Source organism: Anguilla anguilla, chromosome 11 (assembly GCF_013347855.1).
Source record: "Anguilla anguilla isolate fAngAng1 chromosome 11, fAngAng1.pri, whole genome shotgun sequence".
NCBI classification, from domain to species: domain Eukaryota; kingdom Metazoa; phylum Chordata; class Actinopteri; order Anguilliformes; family Anguillidae; genus Anguilla; species Anguilla anguilla.
The window spans coordinates 22,607,756-22,631,847 of NC_049211.1; the positions used below are offsets into that span (position 1 = coordinate 22,607,756).

Sequence of the window (24,092 nt, forward strand, 5' to 3'; positions counted from 1 at the left end):
AAGTACACAGCAAGTCATGCTCTCAGATTGAAAGACCGTCACGACAGGAGGACGAGGCGAGCAGCTCTCTTCGCGTTCATGTTACCATGGATGGAAACGATACATTTGGTGTAACTGTACTGTTGTCCGGGTGGAAACAGTAGAATTTTTGTAGGGCTTATACACGCTGTACAGTACCAGAAACAGGTTTTGATAACAAAAAGGAAAAAACGGTGTGAAAATCTGTCATAAATCGGGAGAAATACGGGAGAATTGTGACCCCGGGAGGAAACCGGGAGAGGGCAATGAAAATCGGGAGTCTCCCAGGAAAATCGAGAGGGTTGGCAAGTATGGTTTAATCAAGGGGTATATTAGTGAAAGGTGTCAATTTTGTCAAGCAGAGGTTGTAGAAAGGGACAGAACAATGTCTGCATATTTTCAGATAAGAAAACGATGTGGAAAGAAATGGAAGAAATCGAGACATGGGAGAATAGGTGCCAGCTTTTATTTATTCATGGCCTGTTTGCCAAATTGCAGCACATTACATAACTGCAATGGTTGCAATTGTCTAACATAGCTAGATATGCAGATTTAATTGCAGCTGAGACCAACAAGTTGAAATTTATAATGGGAAATGAAATGGAGCAGCACTTAGGGGAAGAGTGGGGCAGCAGATTATACTGCAGTGCTGCTGAAAGGCTTCACATAGGTTATTTGGTGTGCTGTTGTGTGTCTGCTTCAGCTTTTTGACTAATGGTGTTAACAGGATCGTCTCAGATCAATGTTGATTGATTCCTGTTGGTTGGATGAAGCAAAACAAAACAGGCTTTTGGTTCCTCAGAACCTTGTCTGATGAGCAGGAGCACGAGACCAGCCAGTTCCTAAATTTGGCTGTGCGGGCACAGAAAGCCATACACACATACATTGCTGCTGATATGCGCAAAGCACATCCTCCTCCCCCCACTCCTTATGTGGCTGCTGGCTGTGTTCTAAAGGAATTGCAGAGCACCAAGATGCATATGTAGGACTACATACTGTACTAAGGGTAACCAAGGCAACAAACAACAGCAGTACAGAATGGTCAGATTAGGCAGTGAGGCATAAAGAAGAAGCAGTTCGGTTTCCAAGAACGTTGGACAGGTCAGAATCCAGCCGTTGGACAGAGGACAACAGCGTCCACTGCGTCCCTTTAGTTGGAAATCAGTCAGGTAGGCTATTTCAAATTCACCTGTGTGGAGTCCGTTTCCACTAACCCATTTTCTGGGGAGTTCTTTATCCTTGCAATATTCAGGGGGTTTCTGTATCAGCAGCATTCTGGAATTTTTAGTAGTGTTCTGTTCATCAGTGCTCTGGAATGTTTAGAGGCTTTCTATTTGCTGGCTTCCCGTAATGTTCAGGGGTGTGAAGCGCCCAGGTTCTGGAACTTGAAATTTTTTATAGTGTTCTGTGGTGCTTTCAGTTTGGTTCCCTTCGTGCTCCTCCAGTGTACAGGAGAAGCAGCATTCAGGTGAATTTCTTCATAGATAGCCTTTGTAATCTTCTTCACAGTACCCTTTGTGCCACTGGAGGTGACTGCCGATCAAGAAGAGCAGTTTCCATTCATACAGTGAGATAGGGAGCATGTTTCTGATGTTGTTTTCATAAGTAACTGTGCCATATTGTTCTTATATTAGAAGCTATGGTCCTCCCTTCTACCCAGTTACAGTAAGGGAGTAATGAAGTCTTTCATGCTGAGTTTCCTCTGTGAGCAGATCAATGAGTAGTCTTTTGTTGCCTTCATTCTTCCCTAATTAATCATAACTGTGTTGTAATTGCATGTTTATTTATGTTTGTTCAGCCCTGGAAGAGGAGGGGGAATATTTGGATGCACACCTTTAGAGGTAAACAATATAAAAGCTTCCAGAAAAAATGGTGGGCCGCTGGAGTTGGATTTCTCTAATTATAATCATAAACTATTTAATACAACACTCTCGTTTGTGAGCATCTCAAGGTTCTTGCAAAGCCACAAAGCTGCAGAAGAGCTCTAGAAATACTGACTCAAAGCTTTGTTTCAGTGTGAGGATCCACGCAGAAAAAAGCTTTTTAAGCACAACCTTCATGTGAGGGACCTTTGCTGTCAGTGCAGCTATAGATCATTGGACCATTCGCATATGTTGCTTGGAGCTCAGTGTCTCTAAAACTGCAAATAGTGAACTGAAGCCTAGGTCTTGGGCAGAATATGACAGGTACCCAGCATTAAGGTGATTTGAGGATGCAGTGTTGGCACAGTGTAATGACAGGAAGGTAAGAGCACAAAGAAATTATGCTTCCACAGAGGATCAAAAGTAATTACCCCGAACCCTAGTCAAGACATTTATCAATTGAACTGTGTAAGTAAATGTCTCGTAAGAAGGAGACCTATATTGCCCGTGGTTTAGACTGTGTCTTAATTCAGAGAAACTACATTTGCAGAAGATTGTACTACCCTGTATTTACAACATTAAAATAAGTCTTTGTGTCTATAAAATCATACTCATTGACATACTCCACACTGTTCACAGTTCATATCATAGAAACTCCAGTCTTGTAGATGAGGAAATGCTCCAAATTTTGTTTCAAATACTCTGATGCTATGAGAAAATGTTGTCCATCTGATGTGGATTAAAAGAGATATTGGTCTCATGTAATGTAATCTCTAGTTGGCCATTAGAGTATGGACCAGGAACAGGTAACCTGTGATGGTGGCACAATCATTACTGTGAGGTCCTGAGAAATCTGCAGCTTCCTGAAGTCAAAGGGTTAAAATGTGCACAGTACTTTATATACAATCTCTTATGGAGAAACCTGCCTGTCAAAATTTGGGGATATAATAGAACTTATAGTAATATTACTAAATTGGTAGAAGTGTAGCATAAAGTACTGTGAGCTGCAGAGGTTCTGTGGAACCAGGAAATTGCACATTCATTTTCTTCTTATGAGCATAGTATTCAATTACCTCAAAATGTAACTTGTCTCCAGAGATGGCCTTATTGGAGAACTGTGACAGAAAGCCATCAAAAACTAAGCTTTGTGGCTTTTTGGGATGTTTCACAGTTATCGTAAGTTGTTAGCTGAAATTTCAGTATTGAGATGTCCTTGATTTTACTAGCCTTTGAAGTGCTAGCCTGTCAGCTTTACATGAAAATAACCAGTTAGGACAGAAAAAATAGCTCAGGCATCTATGCATAAAAGATGGTAGCTGGACGTACAAATAATGCAGTTTTATTTTCCTTGTTTGAAATGGCTGTTGGGAAAGATGTCCTTGCTCAGTGACAAAAAATGGAATGAAATCAATTTAGAGCATATGGTCCTTCAATAACCATAGTAACGCTCCTGGGGGGCTTGGTTAGCACCGTGATTATGATCTGGATCTGTGAGAATCTGTGAGTGTTATATTTTTACTAAAATTTAAATGTATTCCAAGCAAATGTCATTATTGTACTTGTTGTTCATCTAATTATTATTACATAAGCACAAGTTTCTTTACAAAACACAAGAAGAATGAAAGCAAATCAAAACAATAACAAAGAAGAAACTCTAAAAAGGTTACTAAAAAAGTAAAAAGATCCACAACAGGGGTTACAGTGTAGTAAAAGCAAGTTTTAAAAAAAGGTCACAGAAGTAGTTTGTGTCATTATTTTAAAGCTGAAAAGGGTGTTCTAGAGTGTTATGGCTTTGACCAAGAAAGCATGCCCCTAAACTATGATGTGAGAGCTATGAAGCTAACTTAAGCTTTAACCCTTGCGTTTTTCATATTATGGAGCTGACTCGCTTTTAATCAGGGTATATCGCAATGATAACTTCTGCTGCATGGCTAACTGGGTCTGGGGCAGGTTATGTTCAGGCTAACAGACTGAAACATGTAAAAGCAATGCCCTTTGACCAATCAACTCCTTGGCCTTGGAAAAAAGGCTTCTCCATTCCTGGAAGATCCCGTAGACAAGTATTTTTTTCGTAGGATTACAAAATAATTCATGAATAATTCATAGAAACCTTACCCTATCTTATCTTGAGTGATGATAAAAACATGCCAGCCAGGCTTAGCTGCACATTATTGAGGATTTTTCATGAAAAAACTTGGCTCAAAAACACAAACACAAAACATGTAGGCTAAAGGATCTGACAAAATTCAATTTTCAATTCTTAATCCCCCCTCCCATCCCTCAAAACACGCTCATGAATTATTCATGAGCCTTGCAAAATCATCTAACAAAAATAAGCAGATAAATAAAAATGCATTCCGCTAGAAGCTCATTGTTGTAGGCACTGCCCCTTTTTTGAGCATTCACAACTTGATGAAAAAAGTCAATTTTCGCTTAGCAAGTTGATAGCCACCTTCATGGTACTGGTTAAGCCCAATTGGAGTTGTTACTGTAGGTTTTGTTAAGCCAGCTAACGTAAAGAAACCATTGGTATGTTGAGCTTCCTTCGTAGTTTGGTCTCCTTTGATAGTTAAACTAGACATCAGAATGACATGAGTAGCCTATTAGTGTGTGAGAGTGACAGAGGCTCACTGATATAGTCTGGTGCCATTCTTTAGTTTATATACCTGAGGGGGGTGATGACAGTAATAGGTGATGTTAAGGTCATTTAGGTCATCTCAGATCCTTAAGTTCTCATCATGGTTGCCGCAGTGCTCTGCCTGGTGCTTCTAACCCAGCTCACTCTAAAAGCCCAGTTAAGTGCCACTGAAATTTGCTTGGCAATCGTATACTTCACTGATCTATTCTTGGTTGTGAAAAATCACAGGTTTTATCCATGTTCTGCCCAATGATGAGTCTGGTGTCTAGAGGTTGTCGCAGGTACTGTGGATTAGCAGGAGTGTTGCAGAGCAATCAGACATACATCTAAAATATGTCCACCTCAAGGGGGGATCTTTACTCATATTTTACATAGAGGTATTCACTGTTTCTGTGTTGGGCACTCTCTAAAGAGACACCATAAACTAGACTCATGTTTAAGTCCTTGTATACATGTATATACTAGTGCATGTGAGTGAGACGTCATGTGATGCCATTGCTTTTGGTTGTTGGCAGAGCCCAGGAAAATACTTTTTTTTTTTTAAAGCAATGGAGCAATGTAGTAATTTAAGTAATGGGCTTGCTGTGGCTGTCCTTCTCTATCTGTTAATTTTGAGCTGGCCTTGACAGCTGCGTATGTCTGTTCTTCAGCCCAGCCTCCCTGTGTATTCTGGTGCTTTCTACTTGCCCTAATCTTTCTCAGTACAGGCCCGCTCTCCCCTTCTCACCACTATGTTAATCATGTCCTTTCTCTGTAGAACTTGCTTGGCCAGCTCACATGCAATCGAATACTGTGTGAATGTGCCTGGACAATCTTTGTGTACGTGGCTCATGGTCACCATCTTTGTGGCTGAGAAACCAGGCTGTAGCATCATGTAGACCAGAAAACAAGTCAGCTGTTTAATTTGTTTAGTTTTGTTGTTGGTGTTGTTTTTGTTTGTTTGGTTTTTTTTTTTCAACTGCAATTTTTTCAAATTTTATTCTCCTCAGGATAATGAATTAAATGCCTCTGCCTCTGAAGCACTGAAACAACCAAGGCACAGAACTGGCTGTACTTTTAAATTGGTATTTTCAAAGTGCTTTATTCTGTTTTATTTATTGTATACATTCATCTGGCTACAGCCAACAGTTTGTTCTTATGTGTGCACACACTTATGTTTATAAGCAATGAAAGTATGTTATACAACATTTTTATATGTCTTCAACAATATACAGACTGCAGTTGGAGAACAGAATATATTTATGTATATTTCAAAGGCCAACATAATATAAAAAGTCAAGCATGGTCATTGTTTTGTTTAATAGTGACAAGTCTACAAGCTCCCTGCTCTCTCTGGTTTAACAGTAAGAAACTATTTGCATTTGAAAATGTATATTAATCAACTATATGTGACAGCTTGCAGTACAATTATTTTCTAGATTAATTAAGTTAGAAGCTCATATTGAACAACACTCCGTCTAGGTTGTCAGTTTTTAGATCCATAGCTAGATACCATTCAATGGTAAGGTATACCTCACTGTATGTGATACCTCAAATATATCCATGATTATACAAACCAAGAAATAAATATGTGCATGTTTATAACTGAAGACATGTGAAATGCTCAAATGATCTTGCAAAGAAGATTGTATTGGTATACTGAAGGCTTGAGTGAGCATAAAAGAACAAAATGTTGCCCGTTTGTCAAGCTGGCCTGGCTCACTGTCTAAACAATATAATGTCCTGTGTCAATTCAGCTCTATCAGTCATTAAACTCTATCAGTGTCAATTCAACTCTTAACAGATAACACTGAATGTGGGACCAAATGTTATCTGTTATGAGTTGAATTAACACTGATAGAGTTTAATTAACACTGGACATTTTACTGTGTATAGCTCTCTTGTGTGCCACTATCTTCCCTTCCTGCCTCCTCTACTCTCCTCACCCAACCAACCAACCCCTTGCCTTTTCCAGCATTTGTTTTCTGTCATTTGCTACTTCTCTCTCCACATCTGTTGCTACACCCTCCCCCCTCCACCACCCCCACAAGGACTTGACCATGGCAATATTTTTTTTAAACAGACATCTAGTTTGAGAGTTAGTCTCTCCACAAAAGGAATAACTTCAATGATTCAGCAAACCACTTTCTCAAGAGGTTACTTGATGGAAGAGACATATGCTGTGTTTTTGTGAGCTACAGGTGAAAAGGTATTTCCATATTAATTCTTGTGTGGGTTCTCCAATGATAGTTGTCTGTCTGTCTTTCTGAAGGCCTCATCGCAAAATTCCTCTTATTAAACATCACCAAAACACTCAAGCATTTGCATCAACAAAAAGTGCCTTTGAAGCATCTTTTCATTATTCCAGTAGAGAAAAACTGGTAATCTTTCAGTTCAGAAGAAGACCTGAAAAATTGGTGCTTCAAAAGTCTAATGTTTCAATGTAAGAGGAAGAGACACTCTGAATTAAATGTTTTACAACTCTGTACCATAAAATGGAATGTTGTATCTCTCATATTAAGATGTGGGTGTGTTTATGACTTTGTAGTCAACATGAAGAAAAGTTTTCAGATTTAAAACAAATTGAATGTCATTTTCCCCCAGAAACATATCTACTGTAGGTGTGTTTTTCTAAGAGACTGTATATCAGTAATCTAAATTCACTAGACATCATTCAGTGGCTAGTGTGGTTCCCCATTATTATGACATCATTCATGTGGTTCACGTTATTATAATACATATTTTAATTAAAGAAAATTAATTTCAGGTAACACCTTTATTTCTTTTGAATTTGTAATAGCAGTGTGACATGTAAAGCCATCATGTCAAATGAAATGGCATTCAGTGGGCAGTGATGGATGAATGAGCACATAATCACATGTAATCTAAATGTAGAGTAGACGGATTATGAGATACCACAACATCCATAACAAATGTTTTACAGCTAGGAATATATTATTGAGTCCCAGCATTAGTTATATAAAACTGTGAACACTATGGATAGCAGAGGCCCTTTGTGAACTGTGTGAGCAGTGAACACAGGAAGTAGCAAGGTGAGAAATGTACAGTCTACCTAACCTGCAGAGCAACATGTTGGCTGAGGCCTCTTAGCACCTTTCCCAGCACACCAGCTCGCTAAGCCTCTTTGTTTTCACAGCTTTGTGGTTGCCAAGCAAAAATGTGATTTGCATTCCTGTCATAATGAAGCTAGTCTCTTGTGAAGCCTGCTTCCTTTATCCAGCTTTTGTTTGAGCGCAAGCAGCGGGGGTGAGGGAACAAGTGGCTTGTACACATAGATGCTAGGGGACATTAGGGACTGAGTTAAAGAAATGAGATGGGAGTATCTTGACACCTGACCCTCCCTATTTATGCCCGAGGGATGAACATGTGTGTGTGTCTGTAGATAAGATCTACCGTAAAAAGAATGACGCACATTACCATGTTCAGTGTGGAGTCAGGGAGCTGGACTGCGGGCCTTAGTGGCTCCAGTCTGTCTTGCTTTGGGTTGAGTTGTTGATTTCACCCATGCAAATGCAGCTGTGTTGTACATATGATATTACAAGCCTTAAACTACTGATGTAAGAAGTGATGCAAGACTAAGGATCTTTCTAATGAAATGTTTTCAATTAGATTTTTCTGCCATCACCCACTTCTAAATGCAGCATAAAACAGAAATAGTTTTATTTGCTACTTTGTTTTGTTCACTAAGCACTGAAGCTATGTATTGAGGCTCCAGTGCTCCACACTGGCTCCCTATACTGTACTGAATCCAGCGTGTGCAACACCGATCCCTAATGCTAAATGCCTATCTCTTAACTATGTGCCAGTTGTCATTGGAAGGCTGTAATGCTGCTCGCAGTTCCCAAAGGCCACTTGCACATGATGAAAGAAAGCGGATCTTGAAAATAATGAAGAAATCCAAAGAAAAGCTGTGAGATTAAATTTTGTAGAAATGAACCATACACCTCTGATTTATTTTGATAGGGTGCACGTTAATTACTAACTGCTTAAATGATGAAAGGATTTACCTCTACCAGCAGCCGTTGAAGCCCTGAATCAATTTATGGCAGAAAGGCGAGAGTGGCTCACTGCAAACTGAGGATTTGACAAAGCAAAAAAAGAAATTAATAAATTGAAAACACACGCACGCACAAACACACACATGCTGCACGCACACACAAAAAGGATGCTACATGCATGATTGTAATCAAGCAGGACCTTAACCAGGTTTCCCCTTGGTTTCTTCAGGAGTGGTAGCTCGTAGTGCAGGTGGTCTGAGGGGCTAACTACATGTAGAATGCCCACCTAGCAGCAGGAAAAAAAAATGCCATCAATGTCGAGAGATAGTACATTAAAAATTATCTATCTGATAACTGACAATGAATGACTGTTATTCAGCACAAGCTAATTATCCCTAATATCAAATCAGAAATGGATTTTAATGTGCCAGACTATTTAACATTATTTGCTTAAGTTAGCTAGCTGGCTGACTTAAATTTTCTAACTAGTTATGTAGCCGGTACTGTATTGTAATGTTATCTGTAATGGTACCTAATGGCTGATAGTTATGGTTATTCCATAAAGGATCAATCAGGCAAAGCATTCATTAACATAAAATATTTCAAAGCATTAATCATAGCATACACGTTAGACAAAAGATAGGCAACACATTTATATTGTATATGCCCCCTTTTTAGGTAGTGGAATATTCTTAACAACAACTGAGTTTGGCGTGATAAAGTGAACACTGAGAAGCGGATGCTGCTTTGAGACTGTAGATGAGTCCAAGTAGTACCGAATTACCATGGTTGAGACCAAAATTTGGTTGAGACCATAATGAGCTTTCAACAAGTTGGTTCTTGGCTGGAGCTGGGTCTTTGATGGGGCTATGGCAGTGCAGAATAACGTTGGGCATTAATTCAGTGATCTACGGTTGAAAAATATACCCCAAATATTTATTTCACATCAAACAGTCTTCCTGTACCACTGTTAATTTATGATGTCTTTTAGATATCTGTTGTTTTTCACAAAGATCAAGTGTACAGTGCTTTTTGCCCAATCAGCTGATTTGTGTCTTAATTCATGTTGTAAACAGATCACTCAGCCAGCACTCACATGTCTTTTTGTGACATTGTGTTTGTGTTTGTAGTAGATCCATAATGGGATTATGTAACAATGTTTCACTGAGGGGGTGGGATTATGGAGGCATTTTTTTTATAATTAGTTATTTTTTATAATCTTTTTTGTGTACTAAAATATGTCTGAGCCAAGCTTCTGCATGCATAGTGACTGGTAATCTGCTCTCAGACTGGAATGTCATCTCTTGATGAACATTTTCCTCTTTGGGCTTTAAAATCACAACATCATTTTTGTTCCTTTCTGATAAGGCTGTCAGTGTGGAACATTCAGTTCTGCAGTCTGTGTCCTGTACTTCACATTCTTTGCTTGAGGCACCCCATGTACCTCGTACAGGGTTTGTTCTAGTCATGGGCAACACAGGCGGTTGCCCAGGGTGCCGTCCATCTGGGCGGACACCACACATCGGATTGTGTCCACGGTAGTCTGACGGCCACCCCTGGTCCACAGTCACTATGTAACGCCCACCCCCCCACCCTCCTCAGGCTGCCATCATTCTGGCTGCTGTTAAATGGCAGTTCTATACAGCAGATGTCTCAAAATTATTGTCTGGAACCAAGTTTTACGGCAAAGGCCTGTCTTTGATCTGTTGGCCAGCAGGGTGCTGTGTAGTTCAGATGCATCAGGCACTGGTTGGAGAGACACCCAGAGGCAGGAGGAGGCAAAAGCAGCGTGCATGATAAGGTAGTTTTAAATCGCCACAGGGGAAAAACAGACTACTTTCTGGGTGAGACTCCCCTAGGATTTGTGGATGAAAATCTGGTACACAGTAGCAGGAGAGATGCAGCCAGTGCAGCTTAGAACCAGGGAGTGGAGCTTCACAGGCTGCACAAATGAGATGTGCTAGAAAGAGGAACACAAGCATCCTCACACACACACATTCTCTTTCTCTCTCTCACACACACACATACACACACGCATGCACATGCACAGGCTTTCATAACCCACTTCAATAGACAGCAATTATAACTGTGAATGGGAAAACGGCAGAATTATAATCAGGAAGGAAGTTGCTGCTGAGAACCAGACATCATCTTTGTATCAATCTTTTCTCCTCAGTGCTGTGAGCATTCAGACATGGTGCGCAGCAAATGAAATGTGGCAGTAAGTAAATTAGCATTTTTGCCCAAGTTGAACCGTTGTCTGCAATTTGTTTAAAGCCCTGCAGAATGTACGTTTGCCTCTGTGTTTGTTGAGCTTGAGCTTATTGTGATCTCATGTACAGTATGTACCTGTGTGTCTGACTCATGCAGCGATGCAGCAGTGCTCTTCTCCCTCGTACTCTCGTCATCCTCTGCACCTGCCTGCTTCTGCCGTTGACTGAATCCCAAAATGACTCATTCCTAAAGTCTCACTTACCGCAGTTGCTGTTCAACAGAGTTGAAGCACACCCGTACATGTCTCTAAAGCTTTGGCAAGGGCTACAGGAGAGAACATTTTGCTAAGCGATGCATTTTGCCAATTCTGAGCCGACACGGTTATAAATGGCATTTTGTCAGTGTTTGTGAGATCACTGTCTTCACTGTTGAGTAAGAGAAGCTAGCTGACGGTGGGTCAGGTTTTAATTTAAGAGCAGACAATTCTGGTCAATATCTTTTCCTGTCCAAGATAATTCTACTTGATGTACTTATGCAGGACATTGCTGTTTTCTAAATATTAAAGAGTTTTTTCCATTTTATTTCAGTTTTTGTGTGTTTTTGATTTTTTTCAGGATTAACATTCATGTTCCCGTTAACTGCTCAACTACGCTGCTGTAGAGTGTTGCTCATGTATAATTCCCTGTGATGTTGATGTGGAAGTGGGTCTTAGGGGTAATTGCATGTCCAAAATCTATCATTTAGGAAGATCAGTGTGCAATTTTCAGTATGAGAGAGACAGCAAACGACACACTGCATGGTCCTGCATCTAGGAACACAGGGTAAAGTTTACGCTAGGCTCATCCGTACCTGACGGTGGGCATGGCTGGATATATTTCTGTGCAACAAACAGGTCAAATTATAATTATAAAAGCACTTGAACCCTTTAGTCACCTGCAGAATACTGACTCTGTTATGTCCATGCTAATGGGCTTAGCTATTTACATTGCTGTGTATCATGTAAGCTGTTGCTGGGATTTTGTGGGTTAACTGTGAGCGTGCACATACACACACACACACACACACACACACACACATACACCTTTCTTTCTTTCTTTCTTTCTTTCTTTCTTTCTCACAAAAGTCACATAAAACCTGCTGGTATATCTCAGTTGTTATTTTTGTTTGTCTTGAATATGTAATATGAATATTAAGTTGCATCTTGCTAAGCTGTCAGGATATTACAGAAATATGGAAGCTGTGTCATAATGACATTCAGCTGTGGGGTGAAAGAGGAGGATGGAGTCCCAGACATGTAGGCACCTGTTGCCCTAAATCAAAGCGATTCTCTTCACCTGAAGAAATAGAAAGGCAGTTTTAAATCGCCACAGGGGAAATATTTTCTTTAGTTAATTGCTAAGGTTTGAATCCAGGACAAAGCCTCCTCTCTCAGCAAAAGTGCGAGTAGCCCTGTAATGGCGGCCTCAGTGGCTCTTGAGATGGCTTGCCAGTGGCTGGCGGATTGGCACCAGTGTGTAGCAGGGGGAAGCCGGGGCCAGCCCAATGACAGAGGAAGCCTAAGCTGAAAGCCAAAGGGGCTGGTGTACACCATGGTTTAGAGCAGCTGTCAGATGTGAATGTGAGATGAAATGAATAGATTTCCAATCCGGTTTCCCCCTTCCAATTATTTTACACAGCCGGTCTTCCTAATGGCGCTACAGTAGATGCGGAGATTAGTACAGCTCCCAGGGAGATAAAACACAAGATTAGGCTGATGCTGGCAGGTGAAGTTTAGCAGGATGTGTTAGAAATTATGTGTATTGTATGGTCTTTTAGATTCTGTTGATCTCACTGATTGGTCAGTTATTTATAGTTACTGGCATCATACTCTTCCAAGTTAGCAGTTATCTTAGTAAAAATCCATAATACAGTAGTGTTAATACAGAACTATCTACTTTAATATAGTTAATAGAGGCTTGTGAAGTGCTGAGGGAGGGCAGGGGTTGTAGACATTATGTGATTAAATAGTTTTAGCAGACTGTTATGTTTAGCCAAATTTTTTTGTAATACCACAAAGAAACAAACAGTTCTGTACCTTAGTTTAATTTCTGAAATCTAGAAGAACTGAAAAGCATGTGTTCAAAAAATGTGAAGAAATCACACTTGGCACAACAAGGTAAGAGTGCTTCCAAAAACCATTAATATGGGGATTGGCTTATAAAAATTATTTCAGTCTTTATTTTGACCATATTCATTAGTGACCAAATAATAAGTTTCAGTAATGGTTGTCGCTTATACTTATAAATGAATGATCTCTTGCTTGGTAAAGCAGTGTAGTGTTATCTGGTGAAATCTCTGCTATATTCTGCATAACACAGCCAGCCCTCAGTCTTGTCTGATGCAAACAATGATGCTGGAATGTGTAGCATGGCTGTCAGCCAACCAATTCCAATATATGCAATGTTTTTGACTTGGTTTTAGTGGAATGTTTTTGACTTTTTGACTATTTTTTACTTATATTAGTTGATAGTAGTTTTTGTGATCAGCAGAACTAGCCGATAGTTCATGTGATAATGATAGACAGTGTTTCCGGTTTAGGATCATGTGTTTTTTTTGCTTTTTTAAATGAATACACTTTTTAAAATGTGTGGTAATCTTTTATGTTTGTAAATGCTTTGAACAAACATTCTCTTTTGGGGGCAATAAAACTGTCTGTTCTGTTCTGAGCTACAGATGGCTTCACTGCTAATTAAAACCATTTTATTAGATGGAAGGCGAGTTTAGTGACAATCTACATGAAATACCCATTGGCAGAGGCAAATGGCCTGAAAATGATGGAATGATTTTAAGCAGAGATGGGAGAGAGCTCCTGAAGTTGCTTACTGAACCTGTAGCACATAGGGCCCTCCCTACTAGGATGCACTGATTACATCAGATATACGCTGCAGGAAGATTTCTCCAGATCGAGTTGCTTAATAATGAGTCCCTCTGTGTCTGAGACGATCCAATTCTCTGTGTCTTAATTCTAGCAGCTGGCAGCTTCTCCTGATGATTGATTCATTGTGTGGAGTAGCCATCTCATTCCCCCTTCACAGCGAAGGCTTCACTTCATCTATTCGCGCATTGTTTATTATTCAGCTCTTCTTGCTCTGCCGTTTCAATTTTTCTGGAAAAAAGGGTCTTTCCATTTAATTAGCTGGGTCTCAGAATCAACATTGAGAACAACACACCAGCAACAACGACAACTGCGACAACATCAAATGTACTTAAATCATATTGATCCCATTTCCCATTTTAATATTTCACTTTTTAAAAACCATAATGTGATACTGTAACGATTCTCCAGAATGCCTTTTCTCTGCCCTAAAGGGCAATTTGTGAGAAGCAGTGTGCCTGAAACTGGGATTGTTGAGGCAATTCAGTAAGGCAGATTGTTGTAGTAAAGCATCCCCTGTGAAGTTAATGTACTGCTCTTTTAGTAATTGTCTTCTTGATGTTTGTTGGCTTGGTTCAACTCCACAGCTGCAGAGAAGGAGATATAGGGGATGGTCTCTGGGCAGAACTGATGCAGATTCGCTAATCCTTATTTTATCTAGATGAGCTGATTCACTGATCCTTATATTATGTCAATCCGCTGATTCACTGATCCATATATTATCTGGATGAGATGTGAGTAGACCAGCAGTGACCAATTGCCAAACTCATATTTAAAATAATCTCTCCCCACACAAATATATTCAGCTTTTTTCTCAGAACATCATCTGAATGAAGCGTTTGTGTTTACATTTTTTTTTTTGTTGGACATTGTCCAACTTATTATTGATTTAGCTTGCACTCTGGAATCTCTTGCTGAAAGTGCCATAATTCTGATTTCGCTGTCTCTAAACTTTGATTAGACTTCATCTTTTTATTAAAACTGGGAAGAAATGGGCAAGAAATCAGCTGGGCATGGCGAGTATTCATCAATAGACCCTCCTTGCTCCTCCTTTGATATTGTAGAAGTTCCCACTGTGCAGTTGTGACAAGCAGCAGAAATGTTTTTATAATGGTCTAGTGACTCTGCCTGTCTGAATATACCCAGTGGTTGTGGGGAGTTGGGACAGAAAGAGGGATGAGGTAGAGTATACAGAGCAATGATTTCCACCATGCCGTTGTCATCACCAGTTTACAAGTACGTAATGCAGATTTTAAGTATTTTTGCAGATTAAATATTAAACTTGTTTAATGTATTCAGATGGGGCCTCCCTTGGCTGAGATCAGGGGTGGAGGTTAGTCTACTGGGACATTTTGATGTACTGCTAATTAGGTGGTTGTGAGAAAGTGTAATTACTGGTGTGTGACAAGGGACTCAAGAAAAATAAACCAAGAAGTGAGATAAATAACAACAAAGTACCATTTTAACAAAGAATTATGAAAGGGTCTCCAGCAGATGATAAATTGTATACAGAAAATGGATAGGGTATTCTTGCATTGTTAATACATTTATTGTAGCTCAAAAGATGTAGCATCGGGGGCCTTTTCTTAAACAATCAGTGATGATGGAAGAACGATGTCTCTCAACCTTCTCCATCCCTATGACATGACACAATAGCTCATTTGCAAGTCACACTGATGTAACATACACATAATGTGCGCGCCTGTGTGTGTGCGTGTGTGTGCGTGTGTGTGTATGTGTGTGTGATTAATTAACATTTTCATTAAGTTGGCCTTTGTTTCCAAGTATGTTCAAGAAGTACTTTTTCTTTTAGTTTTTTCCTCTGGTTTTTCACAGATATAAACACGGATGCAGTGTCATAAAAAATAAGGTTTTTTTAGCATTCATCTCCCAAAGTCTGGCTGCCAACATTTGGCCTTGGTGCTCTCTGTTTTGTAGAGGTTGTTGTTAACACTGCATTGAATTGAGCTTTCAGAAAGAAAGGGCACCATCTGAATGCTATCTGCTCGGAATGTATTCTCATCTGGAGGTCACTCGCTCGAGCTTGTGTACTTTTATAGATTCAATAAAAAGCACCCCATCTGTAGAATGGAAGGTCATCTGTCACAGTGATGGAGGCCATGTAATGTGGTGCAGTTTTCTGTCTGTAAATCCTTTATCTGAGATTAGCCTGGAATCCGAGAGGGGCATAGGGACAAACAGAGGGAATTAAAGCCAGCTTTTCATTTTGCATTGCGTATGCCCCTACATCTGCACCTTTTTTCATAGTGTCGTCTCTACTGTGACCTTATCACATTTATTTAATTGCAAAGTGAAGGCATATGGCATTTTTTTTGCAACATGAATGACAATTCTTTGCCTTTAGAAAAATTATTAAGGCCCAGGTTTTCTTATCTAGTTAAAGGACTTCTATGTTTTTATAACTTATTTTTTTTGGAAAGTATAGATGGCTTTCAAGAAGAAGAATGATCAGGGACAAAATACCCATGTAGGTAATTGTGACGTTAATCCAATCTAATTTGAATCAAGACTTTTGTTATTGACTCTTTCTCACTTGACACACACCTCAAGTCAGTAACTAACAATAACATTTTTATAATAGTAACACAAAACTCACCCCATTTTTCATCAGGAAAGATAGAGGTGCTGGTATTTTATGATGTCCAGTCTGAAGAATTGTAATTCTTTATTTCCTGGGTTACCAGCGAGTATGCTTATTAGGCTGCTCCTTGTCCAAAATGTGGCAGCCAGGCTATAGACTCACACTTGCTGGTTTGAACACATCATAGGACGGAGTGTGGCACAGTGGGTAAGGAACTGTGCTTGTAACCGAAAGGTAGCAGGTTCGATTCCCGGGTAAGGACACTGCCGTTGTACCCTTGAGCAAGGTACTTAACCTGCATTGCTTCAGTATATATCCAGCTGTATAAATGGATACAATGTAAAGTGCTATGTAAAAAGTTGTGTAAGTCGCTCTGGATAAGAGCGTCTGCTAAATGCCTGTAATGTAATGTAATGTAACATCACCCCTATCCAACAATCACTACATTGGCTGTCTGTTGTACAACATATTTATTACAAGGTTGCAGTTAATACCAAAAAAGTCATTAAATGGACCCTTCCACCTTGCAGAATGTTTATCACTTTACATGCAGGTACATCCCCTGTCAGAGGTGGACATTCCAGGGGTCAGAAAGTAAAAGTCCTGCCATGTATTTCACCCACCCCTGAACTCAGCCAGCTGATTTAGCTCTACCTCCTGGCTGAAGAATGGTGCTCATTAGCAAATCCAGGTGACTGGAACAAAATCCTGAGATTAACTTTTACTTTCTGAACCTGGATTGTCCACCTCTGCCCCTGTGCTAAGCAGGTGAGCAACTGCTGGTGGTATCCAGATAGTGCCTTGAGTCAGCTGGACTGGAGCTCTATTAGTGTAAAGGACAAAAATGGGTACTTTGTACGTTGATGTAATGTGGCACAATCATCCCTAACAGTAAGTGTCTGAATTGCTCCTTGTTTTGTATTTTGTTAATCATTTTAACTGTTCAGCACCCTGGGGCACTTGTTAAAAGCATGATATAAAAACAAAACTGATTGATTGAAATCAATTTTCTCCCACACCAATGGCACAGTTTGGACAGGCTGGTGACGAAGCTTTGTGTAGTAATACCACAGACAACAACATCGTAGACTACATCCCTGATTTTCAGCATTTTTCCAATGTATACACCCATGCATATGTCCTATAGGCATGATCAGTGGGGTTGGTTTGCCTTTCACAATTTATGGTCAAAAGAAAAAATAATAATGAAAGGACTTCGAAAGTAACTTGAAACATTTTAACTCGCAAATGACATCTGAAGGTGGAAAGTCTAGAATGTTTCCTTTTTAAATGTTTGTCTGTTGGAAGTTGGTGCCTTTTAGTTCTATGAATTTCACCGTGGCTGCCGCTGATTAAAATAATAAATGTGAAGTTGATTGATCAAAGAGAGAAGATGGATGTGCTCTTCTATCTTCCTTGTGGCCAGTTGGTGAGTGAGATGGAGCCAGATCTGAGACTTTTCTGCTCAAAGTGACAGCCATACTAAATGCCCATGGTTGTTTTCCTTTTTTCAACCATTTGTTTCACAGGAATGTCTGCCAGCTCTTTGTTTATTAAAATGCTGCGCCTATTTTTTGCACCACCGATTTCAGGACTGCATTCTTTTAGACACAGAGAGAGGAAGGGAAGTAGCAAAAGAGAGGGAAAGAGACAGAGAGAGAAAGCAAGAGAAAGAGAGAGAGAGCATGGAAAGGTTAGTGCCATGACTGTTGTATGAAACACTGACTGACTGTAGAATGATAAGGGAAAGAAATCTCTAAAAGAACCAAATAAACCTTGTCTAGTGATTTAGAGTGAATCAATTCATAGCAGTTCTGGATGATTCTATTAAATAAATGACACTTCTTTCACAATGCCACACTGACATGTCTCATAACGTCTCATAATATGTCATCGTGTCAAGGTGTATTTGGGAATGGGACAGTCTCCCTGTGGTGGTCAATAACTCCTTTTTGAGTAGGAGGGTGACAGCATTTTGTCTGTCTGAAACACTACCCTGTTGTTTTTATCTGAATAACCTTTGTAGGCTGGGATCAACTCTGGATGCCGGGACCCTATTCCCATGGCTAAAAGTAGTCTGGTTGTAAAACAATGTTTTCTGCAGCAGTCTCTCCAGTGAGCACCAGCCTGCATGTCCTCAGCAGAGCCAGCTGATCACTGTCACGTACTTAGGACTGATACCATGCATTCATGCACATTTCAGAGCCATGTTCGCCCTGTCTGTGACAGCAGTTTCTGGATCTTGCCACAAGGGAATGAAGGATCTTTGCCTGGGGAATGAAGTTTAATTATGTCAAAAAGGGGCAGGAAACAGGAGAATAAATTTAGTGAGGCGAACAACTAGAGGACAGAACACCCGCTATTCTCAGTGAACTCTGACACAGGGTAAGACTTCACTCAATTCTCAATTCTCTGAACTCAATTAGAATCAGTTTAATCTTTTATCTCAGCACCGTCGGTAAGATTCCCTTGCTGTATCAGTCATTATGACAGCTAGTGTCATTTAGATTTTATACACACGTGCCATTATAATATAGCGATTTAGGGTAATTTCATTATCAGTGATTGTTTTCTATTACCAAGTTTCACACAAGACTATGAAATCTGGATGAGACATCTGAACCCTGATCTTATAATGTCCATTTTTGGAACCAGGCTGCATACATTTAAATGCAGAAAACCAAGTCCAGATTAAACATTGCATGTCAGATGAACCAGGGTTTGGTTCTATGTTACCCACTAGAAAAAGCAACGGCTTTTTACATCTCAGCTTCACGTTTTTGTTTGATGTGTCCTTTGTCTGCAACTGGTTGCAAATCAAAATAATTTTGGGTAAAATTATTTTGAGATGCATTGAAAACGTCATTCAAATAAAGCAGATATTGTAAAAGTTTCAAATTAGTCAGTAAATTTGCTGACTGATTTTGCTGAAACTTAATGAAGGTGCAAGTTGATTTTGAGTCTCTTGCAAGTGGATCAAGTGAGACAGGGGCAGCGATCCCACCTTCCTTTCGTCTCTGCAGTGGTACATTAGATGCAACCATTCAGCCCAAAAGCATGGTTAAATATACACTGCAATGTATTTTTACACAATATGTCCCAGCCAACTTTATCTGAGAATAAATGTAGCTGTCATAAGCCAGGCAACAATGAATAGCACTAAGGCTAGTTCAGCAATGGATGATAGATGAGCTACCTGGCTGAAGTCTCACTGGAGTTGGGTGAAGATAGATAGGTGCAGCAGTAAGCCCAGATATAAGGAGTTGTATCTAGCCCCAGTCGCAGATAATGTAGTCACAGATTACACTCTAATACTGCATAGGGTGTCTAGATGGTTCCTCAGCTTTCTCAGAATATGATAAATAAAATAAAGCAATGTTTCCCCATGTCTTCACAGCCTAATGAAGCAAGGAACAATGTTTTTAGCTACAATCATTTCAACAAAGACCAAACAGACACTACACACATGCTGCCATCTTGGATTGTTATTTTTATTATTACGGTGGGAACATTCTTATTTGCTGCATAGGAGATCTGCAGTACAGCATGCAACATGTTTTGTATAGTGCAGTTTAGTGTGATGGAAGTCTGGTAGTGTCCTAGGGAGTACATATGGGACTGTGTCCAGAGACGGACATGGTTACTGAGTTGGAGTGATACATTGAGCATTTATATTGTGTGTGTTATGCTGTGTGGTGATTTATGGATGTTCTGTTTCTGTATGGGAGTGGTTGCACCATGTAGCAATGGTGTGACAGTCCTGTTTGGACAGGACAGGGTTTTTTAGTATGAGATGGCACTGTCTTCTTTGTTCAGTGCTAGAGTGTTTGGTTTTGCAGTGGTGTGATAGTCCTTCCTCTAGTTAGCAGGAGTTTTTGGGTTGAGTAGTGGCGTAATAACGCAGAGGTCTGCTAAGGAATGGTCATGTCATGTGATGGTGTGAAACTCTCGCTTCTCATCAGGGCAGGAGTGGCCATGCCATTCAGCTGTTTAACATTCGGGGAGAAGAAGGATTACAACAGTCCTTCTGAGGTGACAGACAAGTATGACCTGGGGCAGATCGTTAAATCGTGAGTACTCTTTGTGTGATCCTTGTGTTGTCATTTTGTTTCTATTTCACATTCCGCAGATGCTTTTGCCAGTATGTACTGTGTGTGTATTATTCAACATCTATTTTGTGTCTTTTGCCAGGGAGGAGTTCTGTGAGATTTTCAGGGCCAAGGATAAGAACACATTGAAAATGTACACCTGTAAAAAATTCCTGAAAAGGGATGGAAGAAAAGTACGGAAAGCTGCCAAAAATGAGATCCTTATTTTAAAGATGTGAGTTTATATCACAAAAACCTGTTATTACAGTTCATGACACAATAAAAAAAAAATCTACTTGAATTCAAAAGCAATTTGATTTCTAGCCAAGAATTTTCACTGTGTCTGCTCATTTTGACCCCGTTTGTTGTAGAATGGCACTGGAACATAAATATTAGATTTGGTTCAGTTTGGGATCAGGTTACTATATGGGTTTGAATATAGAATTGTGCAGGCCTTTTAACAGTGGGTTCTATTGAAAACCCCAATTTTTTTCTACCAAGTACTGTAATATGATAACTTTGATGTTGTATAAGACATATTTCAAGTTTATATGCTCTTAAAACACCCACTCTACAGTATCAAAATAACATATCTGAAATACAAGGAAAACATATGGAACATGTACATTATGTTAAAATGTAAATATAAAATGTAGCCTGTGTATGTTGCATTATTATTACTAGGTTTAAATAAAAAATATATAATATGCATCCAGTTATGATATACAAAAGCAGACCACCACTTTACATTTCTAGTTCAAGATTTTAAGCAACATAAAACCAGGCATTTTATATATGTTTTTGAGGTGGTAATCCAGTTGCTTGACACGGAAGGTATGTGTACATGCAGTAAATAATTGAAGTGATTCATTTTAAATGCCATTTTGACAGGAGCAGTGAATATTCTCTCTCTCTCTCTCTCTCTCTCTCTCTCTCTCTTTTTGTTTCTCTTTCTTTCTTTTTGCAGGGTCAAACACCCTAATATTCTCCAGCTGGTAGATGTCTTTGAGACCAGGAAAGAGTACTTCCTCTTTCTGGAACTGTAAGTCTGTATGAGATCAGGATCTGAAGAGGGTCCTGTACTTGCCATTTGGGTTTGTGTCTATTTGAATTGATGTAGCCTAACTGATTGATATGGCTGCTGTACTAAACTCGCCATCAAGCTTTTTATTTTTATTTTTCAGATGCCCAAAATTCCCATCTGTTTTATGGGACTTGGGACACATTACACTGATTTGGAAAATGCTACACATGCTGATTTTAGGATTAGAGGGCTGTTTTATTGCAGTAATGGAGCAATGTTCTCATTGTCTAAATGTGTCTCAAAGAAGGCTTCACTCTCTACAATTTTGTTAATAGTATCCCATTTAGGTATCACTTTACTATCAGAATAATTAAAACTAGTGCCCTGAGTTCATTCATATGCTGCAACTAAAATGCATGAAGTGTTATGCAACAGCATCGTGCTTGCTCATGCTTCTCACAGTGCCACAGGCAGAGAGGTGTTTGATTGGATCCTTGATCAGGGCTACTACTCAGAGCGGGATACCAGTAATGTCATCCGACAGGTGATGGAAGCAGTGGCCTACCTACACTCCTTGCACATTGTCCACAGGAACCTTAAGGTACAGTAAACAGCATGCCATCTGGTGGTGATTAGTGGGATTGCATTAAGAAACCCAAAGACACCACAGGCGTCATCAGCACTGCATCTAAATGATACATGTCTATAAGAGACAATTAAGATGTTTCTTGATTTTCTGTTTCAGCTGGAGAACCTGGTATACTACAACCGTCTGAAGCACTCAAAAATTGTGATAAGTGATTTCCACCTGGCCAAACTTGAGAATGGCCTGATCAAAGACCCATGCGGAACTCCTGAATACCTGGGTGAGGGAAATTTGCAGAAAATGCCTGCAGTGAGGATATCAGCTCACGGTATTGTTGATTATTACTTTTTTTTTTTCTTCCCTCCTCTAGCTCCTGAAGTGGTTGGAAGGCAGAGGTATGGAAGGCCTGTTGATTGTTGGGCCATTGGAGTGATCATGTACATACTGTGAGTACGTCTTGTTAGTAAACAGAAGCCAGCCTTTATCCATGAAGTATAAATTGCTTCTCAGTGTTGAATGTTTTAGTGGTTGTGATCAACTGTGTCAACTGAGTGAACAGTGTGGCATAGGGTCACAGTAAAAACCTGGCTGCACCCACTCACCTCTCTCACCGCCCCCCCCCCCCCCCCCCCCCCCCCCTCCATCCCCTTCCGTCCCCAGGCTGTCAGGAAATCCCCCATTCTATGATGAAGCCGATGATGATGACTACGAGAACCACGACAAGAACCTTTTCCGAAAGATTCTTTCAGGGGACTATGAGTTTGACTCTCCTTACTGGGATGACATTTCAGACTCAGGTACTGCTTAGAAATTGCTGAGGAGGAAGGATAGTAGATGCACAATATGGAAATGAATATGATTAACATAATGGAAAAGTAGCTCCAGTAGCTCTGTAAGTCAGGATTCATGGGATTCATAGTAAAAAATACTTTCCTTAGATATTCAAACCAGTCAGATTAATCACTGCATACTTCAATTGGTAATATGCTCTACATGCAATTGGTTTTGCATGCGTTTAAAAAATAATTCCACATTTTTATCATATATCAGACTGTATTTTAAAGCAGAGTAGGGTCACAGTAAAGATATTCTCTTACAAAGTGTGCTTAGAATGTTTGGGAATCGCCACTTTAGAAGACGTCAGTTTAGCCATGGGAAATGGTCATCATACTCAGACGGAGACACCCCTCCTGTGCTGTCAGTCAGAAGAAGAGGTAGGGGTCTAAGTGAAAACTACTGCTGTGCCACAGCTTCTGTGTTGCTTTGCAGCGAAAGGGCTGGTAGCTTGTCTCATGGAAGTGGACCAGGACCAGAGGCTCACAGCGCAAGAAGCTATCAACCACGAGTGGTACTGAAACATACTATAGAAGACTTAACATACTGTGAATGAATGACAGAAAACATACCAAGTCTTATCTTTCCATGAAACACATCTGTCCAACCATATCCGTTTATCGTCAATTGGGTTGCCAGGACAATCTGTATAATGGCAAGAAATGTCAAAATTCATCACTATATTTCAAAATATTAGATTTGATGAATATATGTCCCATTTTTGGCTAGGAACTATTTTGAGGATTTTGCCAGATACTGAAATTCTGCTGTACTTCCCTTTCATTCTGTAATTAATACAGGCAATTAATTATGTCCTTAATTAGCTTTTTTTACACTATCAAGCAGTCTCTCATTCGTGTATGAATTAACCATACAAGTGAGGATATTTTACTCTGTGAAAACAGTTCTTACTGGATTCATCTAAATACCAATCAAATTTATATTTGATTGGTATAATTAAAGGCAGAGCATTTTTCAAAAGAAAATCCTCCAAACCTGTTCATGGTTTACACATTCTGTGTTTGAACAGCATACATACGTCAGATTGTCCTTGCATTTAAAATATGCTGCTCTCTCTATCCTCAGGATATCTGGGAATGCAGCTTCAGACAAGAATATCAAAGACGGTGTCTGTGCCCAAATTGAAAAGAACTTTGCCAAAGCCAAGTGGAAGGTGACTGTCCTCCCTTCTTTTCATATTTACTTTTTATTTTGGTCCTGTTTTTTTTTTGTTTTTCCTTTAGGTGTATAGCTTGAAAACTCATATTTGAACTTACTCCCTCTGCTGGTGAAAATCAGACAAGCTTGCTACTT

The 24,092-nt window shown here is 39.7% G+C and overlaps 1 protein-coding gene across 4 annotated transcripts in view; it reads left to right on the top strand.

Moving 5' to 3' along the window:
• camkva (CaM kinase-like vesicle-associated a) overlaps nucleotides 1-24,092 on the top strand; it is a 39,592-nt gene that overhangs the window by 10,859 nt on the left and 4,641 nt on the right. The window contains exons 1-10 of one of the 4 annotated variants that reach the window (XM_035383320.1): nucleotides 990-1,187; nucleotides 20,209-20,316; nucleotides 20,438-20,569; nucleotides 21,302-21,376; nucleotides 21,821-21,959; nucleotides 22,104-22,224; nucleotides 22,315-22,390; nucleotides 22,605-22,741; nucleotides 23,214-23,292; nucleotides 23,865-23,952. In XM_035383320.1, the coding sequence (XP_035239211.1) occupies nucleotides 20,222-20,316; nucleotides 20,438-20,569; nucleotides 21,302-21,376; nucleotides 21,821-21,959; nucleotides 22,104-22,224; nucleotides 22,315-22,390; nucleotides 22,605-22,741; nucleotides 23,214-23,292; nucleotides 23,865-23,952 (942 nt within the window). In that variant the 5' untranslated portion in view covers nucleotides 990-1,187; nucleotides 20,209-20,221. Of the gene's footprint in view, nucleotides 1-989; nucleotides 1,188-20,208; nucleotides 20,317-20,437; nucleotides 20,570-21,301; nucleotides 21,377-21,820; nucleotides 21,960-22,103; nucleotides 22,225-22,314; nucleotides 22,391-22,604; nucleotides 22,742-23,213; nucleotides 23,293-23,864; nucleotides 23,953-24,092 lie in introns of those variants that run through there. The other 3 variants (XM_035383322.1, XM_035383321.1, XM_035383319.1) reach the window with 3 other exon arrangements.